This window comes from Atta colombica, unplaced genomic scaffold (assembly GCF_001594045.1).
Source record: "Atta colombica isolate Treedump-2 unplaced genomic scaffold, Acol1.0 scaffold12, whole genome shotgun sequence".
Taxonomy (NCBI): Eukaryota; Metazoa; Arthropoda; class Insecta; order Hymenoptera; family Formicidae; genus Atta; species Atta colombica.
In genome coordinates, this window is record NW_017259206.1 from 7271832 (window position 1) to 7283864 (window position 12033).

General features: G+C 29.3%; 1 protein-coding gene across 2 annotated transcripts in view; it reads right to left on the minus strand.

Annotated features, from left to right (window-relative positions):
• Positions 1 to 11651, minus strand: part of LOC108694361 — a 35655-nt gene extending 24004 nt beyond the window's left edge. The window contains exons 1-2 of one of the 2 annotated variants that reach the window (XM_018203788.1): positions 10696 to 10721; positions 8088 to 8199 (exon numbers count right to left, since the gene is read on the minus strand). In XM_018203788.1, coding sequence (XP_018059277.1) covers positions 8088 to 8094 — 7 coding nt within the window. In that variant the 5' untranslated portion in view covers positions 8095 to 8199; positions 10696 to 10721. Of the gene's footprint in view, positions 1 to 8087; positions 8200 to 10695 lie in introns of both variants that reach the window. The other variant, XM_018203789.1, reaches the window with a different exon arrangement.
• Positions 11652 to 12033: the final 382 nt, after the last annotated feature.

Consider the following 12033-nt stretch of genomic DNA (forward strand, 5'->3'; position numbering starts at 1 on the left):
AATATTAAATATTTTGAGCGCTGCTATAATAATTTTTTTTTACATTTATATGTTACAGATTAACATTGCAGTTTAATATAGAATTTATCGAAAGAAAACCTTAATATCCGTGACCGATTCAAAGATATTGCACGAAGTATCGCGTAATTGTTGAATTATAATAATCGGTTCGGGAGTGCCGTAAAAAGTATCGCGCGATCGTAATTGTCTGTATTTTCGCGAATATTAAGTGCAATAAACTCTAATCTATCTAAGAAAAGAAGGAGACTTAAGAAGCATCGAGTGTCAGCACAACAAGCTTGGGGTGAGTTATTTATTTATTTTATTTTAATGATCTATTACCCTTTTATTTTTTTCTTAATCTTTTATTTAGATTAAAATAAATATTAGAATGTAGAGATTTTTATTTGTAAAACTATCTTATTATTTGAAAAAAATGTTTTTTAAAAATTACATATAATTATATATTTTAAATATTTATTTAAAGTACGAATAATAAATTTGAGCAAGCAATATGTTATTATTTTAATCTTCAAAATTACCTGTATTTTTTTATGTTAAAATAAAATAAATAGAAAACAATGTGCATGAAAAATGAGAAATACTTTTTTATACAGCTTATTTTAATTTTTTTGTACATTTTTCTTTTCCATATTCCCGGTAATTTAGTAAAATTTAATTTTTATTAATAATGGAGTTTTTACTGTATATACTTGATCTCAGCTTATATTGTACTGTATATACTGGATCTCAAATTATAATTAGTTAGCGAATTTAAATATTTATATTAATATTACTGAGCATACGTAAAAGTTTTCTTTCTTGCCAGAGATGTTCCATTATCAAAGTTTAACAACAGAGGATTGTATTTTTTTTCTTTCGGAAAAAACTTTCTTTTCTGCGTAATATGGACGTCACAAAAAACGACTATTATGCTATGTGAAATCGCCACTTTTGCGATGGCACATTATTTATTATCAAAAGATCTAATGAATAATCGCACGTTGGCGTATCATGAGAATGATCTATTGTAATCCACCTGTTGTCCACCTACAATAGATCACTATTACATTGAGTATATTTGGAAGTAATACCAATATGTATTTTGTACATAATTATAAAATAGAAGCTATTTTTATATGTATGTGTCGCACCATAATTTACAAAATCTTCTTCGAGGTTTATCGTCGCTATCAATGAAACGAAAATGAATAGGAGTGCAAATCCGAGCTTATATCATACATACATAGCTTATAACATACATTTAGTACATTTTAAATTAGTAATTCTGTAGCCTCTACATAAAATAAATCTTTCTTTAAAGGTTATGTAAAAACTCTGAAAAATTTCTAGAAACATTAAAATACTAAATTGTAAAGCATTATAATTTATACATTTACAATGCTTGAAAATATAAGAGATACAAAATAGTTTAATTATACATATATAGAAAAAAATAATGCAAATTTAAATTAATATAATGGACACCTAACACACAACTGACTACATGCGTGCTGTAGTAACAGTAAAGCAGATTATAAATTAAGTTATGAAAAATAGGTACGAATATATATTTAATAAATTATGATTCCGATAATTGTGTTTCGATAGTCAGAGATTGTCATCTTTCTGAGAATAACGTTTATAAAATTTATGCATATCTCTCAGAAATTTTGATGATTAATTTTATTGAAAGTTAGACACATCTGATAAATTATACGCTAAAGATCGTGGGAGATCAGCGATTCACATCACATTTGAACATTCTCGGAATTCAGAGGATTTTCCTTTTATTCTTTGTTCCTTCGCCAGCTTCTCAACCCATCTTTACAACGTCGAAGCTTTGCCTCTCGCAGGATATTCCGCGATTTCAAGTAGATGTTGGAAACAATTCCTGATATCTCCGAGAGTTTTCTTAGCTATTTGCATCGAAAAGATGCGAATTGAATTTAACGTTTTTAGATTTTAAAGAGGAAAAGATATTTGAAGTTAATTAAAGTCAATGGAAAAGTGTTATTAAGCATGCACTTGATGTGATTAAAACAACATTGCAAAGAAACATAAAAACACTTTCAGTTTATATATTTTTTTTTATTTTATACTAAATTTAAAATAAATATCAATATCTATCATTTACACACAAAATACAATCTCAAGTAACAATTTCATAAATGTAGTTAGGAAGAGAACTTTTCGTTCATTATAACTAAGTGTAGAATCTGCCGTCGAAGTTTAAGAAACTTTCGTATTACTACGAGGCACGCTTCTATAATAGATGCAAATTAGGATTTTCATAATGAACTATAATACGCTGTCGATTGTGTAATAATTCTGCTTGTTCGTGGTTCGAGGGATATGATCTAATTTCCTGTTTGCCATGGAATCTATTCTTCGATATCAATTGAAGGATTAGTTCATTATCGAATTGCAAATTGTATAGATTTTTCGTGCCAAATTTAGTGGACGGTCCTCAAATTTAACGCTAATTTTAATTTGACGTTTAATATGAGTTATATAGAAGTAATTTAAACATTTTGGCAAACACACGTATTTTTCAATTACATAAATTGTAGTATTTATCTATACGGAATTATATTGAGCATATACATAAAGAATTCTCTTTGTATCCTTTTTTATCAAATATCGAAGATACGATTGTTATATTAGTGATATCAGAGGGAATGAATAAACGGTTAACTATATTGGGAACAACGATTGTATGTTCCAATATCATTGCGCTTTTTATTAAATTGACGTTTTCAGATAGAGTATTTCGCTCTTTTTGTCTGTGAACCCGGAAATAGAACTTTCGATGCAATGCGATAACCAACGATGTGAACAACAACGTTTATTCGGTTTCAGTCGATTCGTACGAAATACGAAATATTTGGTCGTGACAAATGATTTATATTTTTGCTATATAATTTTACTTTTTATATTATTATCATATATTATTTTTATTAATATTTTTGCTAAGTAATTTTATAATAATTTTGATCTATTCTGCAATTCTTAACGACTATAACTGTGGCGTTACATAGTCATTAAGAGTTACAGAATAGATTCTTTTATCTTATATTTTAACTACATTTCTTTTACTTTTTCATTATCACAAATCAGTAGTAAAAAAAAACTAGTGTGATCGTTAAATAAATTTCACGATATTTTACGATTGATTCGAATCATTATGCATAACATTGTTATTCTTTTTATTGCTTTAGTGATTGTATAAAATTTTGTTCGCGGAATGATTCTTCTCTCTATGCAAAATGGAAAAGAGAATGGAAAACCGAAAACGAAACAAGCGACATCGCATGCTAGATGTGAAACGAACCACCGCATAATAGCCGACGAATAGTTTCATTTATCTATTTGTCGTCTTTGCAATCCCACCGATTCTCGTTGTTTCTATCTCTCTCGTCTCAAAGCTCTGATTTTTCTACATCGTATTTGGTTATTGCGTTTTACAATCTATGCTCTCTTTCTGCCATTATCGACATCACCATCCGACTGCATATTATCTATTATTCGCTATATTTACTGCGGTACTTGGTGAAGCTAGTTTACGAAACGATATTGACTGCAGCACAATAGAGCGTTATTACTGTAATAACGTTACTGTTGGTCAACTAATACAATAATAGTGATATTACTATTTCGGGAATACATTCTTGCAGTTGAAAGCTGCATCTAAAGCATCCAATAGTCCATAAGTAATCTATTTCATGAATATAAATTACGTTCATTTAATGAATATTATTGCATGTTATGCAATAATATTTGATAATATTTGATAAGATCTTATAAGTGAAAAATAATGTAGTGGTTTTTAATTGTCAACATTTAATTTTTTTTCTATACATACATATAAGTTAATTTTTTGTAGTTTTATGCTGAGGTAGGTATAGAGCTTTGTATTACGTTTTCAAAATTCGAAGTAGAATTATAATTAACAAGGTATATTTTTGGAATTTTTGTGAAATTATTGGAATAACAAAAACATTAATTTATTATTTTATATTACACTGAGAACACCAGTTTGAAAATAAAATATTTAATATTAATTCATTTATTGAAATTAATTTGAAAAGGTCATTGACTGACGAGTGTTTAATTAATAACGAAATTATAATATTGTAGTAAATATGTTTGTGTAGGATTGATTAATTAAATAAACGGATATAATTTGAGATGATATGCAGGAATGGGGATTCCGTTTTATTGTTGGATAAACTACTACGAATCTTAATGTAAATCGAGATAAAGCAATGCAACCGGAGGAAATAGCGTGTCTAGGAAAGCGTACTTTAGGAACAAAGAGCTTTTCTTTCCGCGATTTCGATTGACCTTTCAGTACTATAATGTATATCCTTGTTTGACGGAGCGTATACTGGGTCTCCAAATAAAATGGGCAGTTTTTTCTTTTGGCATTATAATCTAAACCATAAAAAATCCATCAATTCTTAATAAAGCATAGAATAAAGTTTTTTCTTTATATTAAATTTATAACAATATAAATAGAACAAAGGAAATGTTCTAATAAGGCTAAGATACATTTGTGCGGGAAGATATATACGTTGACATAAAATTGTAAAAAATTTTTACAAAAGCATTTTTATGATAATTAATATAGGAATTTATTCAATATATGATTATTTATATCATTATTAAATATATGATTTTGATTAATTGCAATGAAATTTCAAATTGTAAAATATGTTCTTCAATTAATTCGATTACTTGAAATTATTAAATTTATATGAAATTAAGAGGAATTTCCAAGTAATTTTACAGTCGTTATTTTTGAAGTGATAATATTTTAAATATTCTTTCAAGGGGTACGAATTCATTTCAACGCTTATGAGAGAGTCACAGGTGTAATATTCGCTATTAATACGTTTAGAATGGTGTAGAATCCTTGTTCCGTTTCTCTACTTTAAATATTGTAATACCTTCGATATTGCTCTGTAAATGGATACTATCTTCCTTTCTGCTTGGTGAATTTCATGTCGTTACTGAAAACTAGGAAGCGGAACAAGACCCTTCGGTAATCTATTTTTTGGACATGTCAGAGGATAAGAGTACATCGGAAACGAGGGGGAGAAAGAGAGAGAGAGAGAGAGAAAGAGAAAGAGAGAGAGAGAGAGAGAGAGAGAGAGAGAGAGAGAGAGAGAGAGAGAGAGAGAAACTAAGGAACACGACAAAAAGGAATAAAGAGATCAGTATTGGCTTTCAAAAGCGGACCTTGTCCGCTAGAACATTACAACAAAAAAACCTGTCATTGTATTATTATGACAACTTTATATCCATGTTGTTCGATTTCTTTTTCGCATAAATTTTTCGCACGTTTAGTTTGACACATTTCACAGCATGTTCTTCTATCTCTCCTCTATGTATCTGATGTTTTTATTTGATTTATGAGAAATATATAAATCTAATTTTTCCGCTAATACTCTTTTATAAAACAAATAAATATTTATATATCAAAGTTATTTCTTCATATATAATACATTTTATCTGTTTTAAATTAAAGAATATTCCTGACAAATTATCTGTATAATTCCATAAAAGTTTGGGAGTTTATAACGTTGATAATATCAATTTATTTCCAAAGTTCGCGAGGTGCGTGTTGTAGGAAGATTTTAGGATGTGTTAAACATTTTCATTCATGCAAGTTTTAAAGATTGGGTCAGAGATACGTTTCAACTTTCCCGGAGTACGGAATATTGCTGGAGGAGTACGTATAATTGCGCAAGCTAATTGCATATAATAGTATCTTTCGTAGCCCCTGATTACTGACGACTAGCTCGTATCAATTCCGTTAGAAATCAGTATAAGAAAATATTTATTTTTTCCATAATAAAAAGGGTTATAGAAGTAGAAAATTATATACATCGATTGTGAATGAAATTAAAATCTTGCTTGTAATAAAAATCTTATATAGTTATATAAATCTTTATATAAATCTTAAAGATTAAAAGATACAGAGAATAATGTTTTAACAGAGCAGTGTTTATAGTGCAATCACCTGACAGTTCAGAAGTAAGTTGCAAAAGATTGTTGCAAAATATTGTTCATACGTTTCTTACAAACCTATGTGAGAATTCTGCGAGTAGGTATATCTCAGCATTGATAGCCAAAGTTGTTAAACTTTTTACTCTTCTACCGGTATAGATACTTTTGGATTTGAATTTAAATTTGAGGGGTTCTTGATTGTGTTTGCACTTTGGATGCTTCGGTAATCGCCGACGTGGAAAGTGCGTGGTAATTTTACATTCGCTTTGCGCGTGCAAGACGTGCGAAAGGGTTACATGTAATTCACACAAAATAGTCTACCGCTTTATCTGTTAGGCCAAGAGAATTCCATTTAAATTTGATTTACGATATTAAACAGGCTGAGGGAGTTATCTAAGAGATGGCCATAAAAGAAACGCACCATAAAAGAAAGCGCTCTTCAGTGAAAACGCTCTTCAGCGCCAGTAGAATGTGAGCAATTGCGAATATATATTTTTAAGCAATATTATTTAAGCGAAAGGAAGTAAAATTAAATTCAAAGGATCCTTATTAGAATGAATGACATAATTAGATATTTATAGCTGTTTTGAAATAATTAAATTTGTTATTTAAAATTGATTTTTTCCAAATGTTGTGGTAAAATATTTAAATATAATAATAAATATTAAATATTTATATTTTTTATTTTAGATATTTTTTTATTCTTTTGTTATATTTTTTAGTTAGTGTATATATGAAATATATACAGTGAACTTATGGTATATACTTGTACTAAGCAGTTCTCGTAGATTATTTTGTTTGAAATTATGCGGCTTCATTATATACAAGAACCTTAATGAACTATTTCAGATGAGAGCTCGTTTTGTTAATGAACAGGAATACATTAAGACGATCACGAAGAGGATAAATCATAATTTATATGTACACAAAATTATTTCAAAGAATTCATAACAGTTTACTCATGAATACCTAATTTATGTGAGGAGTTATAACGGCAATTTTTGCCAGCGTATCATTTTTTTACTATAATAAACTAGATATTTATTAAATCATAACTAATTCTGGATATTCATTCAGATTTTTTTCCTTGCAATTCATAGAATTCTGTGAATTGCAAGGAAAAATCTGGAATGAATAAAATACGTACGCATCCGCACGTGTGAATATGGATTTAATTATTATAACATTTAACATTTTTCGGAAATACGGAATTTTTAAATAGCTTTTTCGTTGTGCATTTGGAAAAACAAAATAAAAGGGAATAAAGATGAGGTGATACATAGAACTAGAGTGCAGGGACGTAATAAAGGTTTTACTACTCGCGCAGTATTCAACGTGCTAGAAAAGTAACGTATAGTAAAGTAACAATACTATAAAAATCCAACGGTACGAAAAAGAACTACTATACGTACATATGAACATAGTTACACTTTATCATTATATATATCAAAAAATTGATGCGAAAAATAATTGTATTGGATTGTCTGGAAAGTTCGTGCCGATGTTGAAGGAAAATTGAAACGCAGAAAATTCAAATTTTTTAGTATACATTTATTAAATTATATAGGTTAGTTAACATGAACTTTCCGGACAACCCAATATATGTATAACTATATATAAAATATTATATGCTCTCTTTTATAAGTTCCTTTATGAATATTATGTTTTGTCAAGAACATAGGTTTCTACGTTACTAACTTTCTTGCCAAGCACGAAGTTTCTTACTTATTGCACATCTCGTGCATAAAGTTTACTTGTTAATAGATTCTATTTATCAAATGTTTTGAAATGTTTCTTAAGCGTCGATGAAAGTTTGATAATGAAATATATTTATTATTTTGTAATTCTGACAAACCGTGAGGATGATGTTAATACAAGAATTTCATAAAAAAGAATATTTTTATGTTTTTTTACGTCAGTCATAATAAAATCGTGGTATCTCGTATTCGATTTTTTGGGGTTTCTGCTATTTTGATTTTCGTACGAATGAAATTTTATCTGAAGTTATCTGATCGCGAAGGAGGGGTCACGGAGTTAACGAGACACGAAACTTGAATCTTAGAGTATCGTACCTGGCATCGTATCATTCCTCTTCGACAAATATGGGCAATCCTTGGTTGATTCGATGCTTTTTGGAATCCAGAAAATACGTTTAGCTTTTCTATGAAAGTTTCGGCAGCGCGGCTTGAAAGCAAAAAAGTTGCCTTGCAATTAATTTGGTGTTCTGTGTATCAAGAGGAGGTGTTGTGTTACAGTCAAAATTCAATTAATCTTTTTTATCTATTTACTTTTTTAAAACTATTTTTGCGTTTCTTTATTTTTGTCATTGTATAATAAAAAGTGATATCTTTAGTTTATGATTATATACATACAAATTACATTATATATATATATAAATTTTATATATTATATTAGGCGTGGGAAAAAGTTCGTGGCGTTTTTCCCGTTAGATGGCATTAAAAAAACGTCACGAACTTTTTCCTACACCTAATATGATTAAGCATATATAAAATAGTTAAATGTAAACAAGATAATTTGTGCGTAAAATATAATTCCAGATCCTTGCACGTCATTTCTGACAAATAGGTATAAATTATACTTGCGTTATCGCGTAATTCGTATACATGTACTATATATCAAGATAAGTGATGTTTAGACAAAATTAGATATGTCCGGCCACATCTAAATTAGACCATTGAGCTAATTTCTATGCTCGGATATATTCATTTGCTCTATTTGAATTACAAACTTAAAATACATCATTAATCATTATTTATTTACGTTATTAAATGCATGAAAGAATAAAAATTGAATTAATTCCGATAGCATTAGCGCGAAGTTTTCACGCTATTAAATTTTCTTCTTATTCTTTTTTTTGTCGTGGCAATCATGTACATTAAAAATTGATTTTTTTATCACGTGTAAAGGATCCCGAGCTTTATCAAGAAAAACATTGCGTTAAAATAAAGCGCTTATATTGTAACAGCACAGCAAAAAGTTGAAACAAGAGACGTTATTTTTCCCCTTTTTTAAAATTTTTTTCTTTTGTTTCTTAAAATCTATTTTGTTTTCATTTCGCCAGAACCCTCTTGTCTTTTTTGTTGATAGGAATCGTTCGTGCGACAAGTTACCATACGTTGCAAAGTAAATTGAATTATCTATTGATACGCCACTTTGTTTCGGGCCACTAATTTCCATCACGAGGGTGACCCTCCAGATTAGATTCCATTTTTTTAAAAGGAATTCAACTCTTATCTAGATAGGAATTTAGTTCCTATCTAGACGGGATTTCTACCACCTGCCAGTTCTTTTATAAACGATCGCCATTAAACGGCTCCAATATCGTGTATAACGGATCATAAAAATGTAAGAAATGACGCACTGAATATTATTTTGCTGGAATTATCTACTTTAATTAAACGTAATGGTGGTCATTATAATGACACCAGGTAATAGGCAATTCCCTCTTGCAAAGAGCAGGCTATCTAACAAAACGTAAAAAAAAGAAAACGATTTATATGAAAAATCTCTATCTACGATATATTTAATATATTACTCGCACGTGTTATAATCTGCGATATCTACATTACGTGACTCGACATTCTCGTATACATTCTTAGAAAAATATTAGCGAAATAAAATTGACAAATGCATTGCCGTGCAACGTTGAGGAAACATTATGATTTTTACGAGATAGAAGTAATATCTTATAATAAAAAGGCAATTTTTCAATCTGGAAATGATCCACCATTTATATATATCTCGCTTATTAAGCGTCATAGCATGTGACGTTAGATAATGCTGCAAGGAGTGTGTCCCTGTCGGAACTATTTGCAGTCATGAATCAGCAATGGGTGTGGGTATCGAAAGTCGATACGTCATACTGTGAAGTGTGAACAGAAGCTCGTACAATTGGCAGAGTTTTTGGATAACAAGTCAAACACGAAGTCATGTGAAAACGCAGGATGGGTATACAAACGCGAATAATTCAAAGTAAACTTTAAAGATGTATGCTTGAAAAAGGATTAATTAAATTCTATTGATTTATTTTGATATTTACAACTATCTAGAAAAAAATATTATATACATATATATGATGGACATACTTTATATGTATATAATTTTATATGAAATAAATATGTCACAATATGTAATTATAATATATAATTATATATGAAACATTTTTTCAATGTAATGAAATATCAAAAATATAAATTTAATAAATTGGAATTTTTAAAGAGAATCTTGATGTTCTAAAAATATAACTTTTTTTTTTTGTAAAATCATAAAATTATACTTTTTATATTTTATACTTTTATATATTTTACATTAATTTAATTTTTAGATATCAATATTATTTCATACAAATTTTAATAATGTATAACTTGAAATCGAATAAGTATCTCTTATAATATGCATAACTATTGATGTTAATGATGATATTTATAATGGTAAACAATTTTTTAAATAATTTTAAATTGTAGTTTGCAATTGTAAACATATAATATTAATTTCTATAATTATTATTATTATGTTGACATAACCGCAATAATGGTCAGTTATTTCACATTCTGATATATTCATATACAATATATGACTCGCGTAAATAAAATATGTTCGAGACAGATACCCGAGCTGCCACAATTCTAGCTGATATTAATTAGCGGACATTTAACATACCTAGAAACTTATTAAACGAGAAATCCTTGTGACGTGAACTTTATGAAAATTTTCCGGGTAGCCGTCGCACCGGATCTTCCCTTGTTCATGCTTGGATAACTTCGTGTATTCTCCTCGTTGTTCTAGTTGGAGACACAGGAACCCGTGTGCACACTAAATTCCGCGAAACTAATAATGAATCCTTTCTGAGTCCTCCGAACACGTTCGGCAATTTGACGTGTCATGCTTCGTGTGTTAGCATCTTTGTAAATAAATATGTTACACTACTTTGGTATAAAAGTTTGAGACATTCTCCATGGAATTTCTGATAGTTTAATCTGCAATTTTCTTAAATATAATTGACAAAGTTTTGATTTCGAATTAAAGAAAAATTGATTTGCATTTAAAAATTATTCTTTATTAAATATTTTTTGCAAATTACGATAAATCAGAGTCACTAATTTTTTTAAACGATACACATAATATTTAAAATATCTCTGTTAATTAATTACACTTTTGTTAAGTATTTGATTTAAAGATGTACATTTTCCATCAAGTGCAAGTCAGAATTGGAGATGCTTAAAGATCGATTTCTCTCTGTTATCAGCACATAGCGTATATCCCCGGAAATTCACTCACTTGAGTAAACTCAAGTTCGTCGGTCTCACGTCTCTCAATCGTGTCACGTTTGTGTTTTCTTTGGATTTCTTCGCACGATTGAACTTTCAGAATCGAGCCTCTTTCCTCGGTTTAGACTGCAATTAATTATGGCTGTGCACGACGTCTCATTTTCACATGTAAATTTTTCACGTGCAAAATTCGAGACATTATTCTGCTGATTTATTCTAGAGTTTCCATTTTAATCAGTTTGGCAGAAAAGATTTGCCAGTTTTATGTTTTGTCAATCAATTTTATAGTGATTGACGCATTTTGTAACACAGAAGTATTGCGGTTCTTATTTTCCATAAATCAGACGCGATTTCTGTCAGCCTATGGTAGTTTCTGAAACCTCGTGTGTATCGCGAGCACCAAAATTTGTATACAACTCGAGCTCCTCGACGGTTCTTGGCCGACTGACTGAAAACTAGGCTTTACCTCCTGCGCCTCGTTGTTCGCGCATGTGCCACTGCAGATATATAAGACAAGATTTTGGTAGAAAGTGTAGAAAAATTACAAGACTGCAGTTTGAATACACGGTAATTCATTCATAAAAAATATGCTTGCAGAACTTGGTTCTATGAACGCCTTAGGGTAATCACAAATGCTTTTCAACTTCTTTGATGTTGTTACTTTTTATATATATTTACAACACGTATATATTTTGGTTTTGAAATAATTATAGACTTCAGACAGAAATTT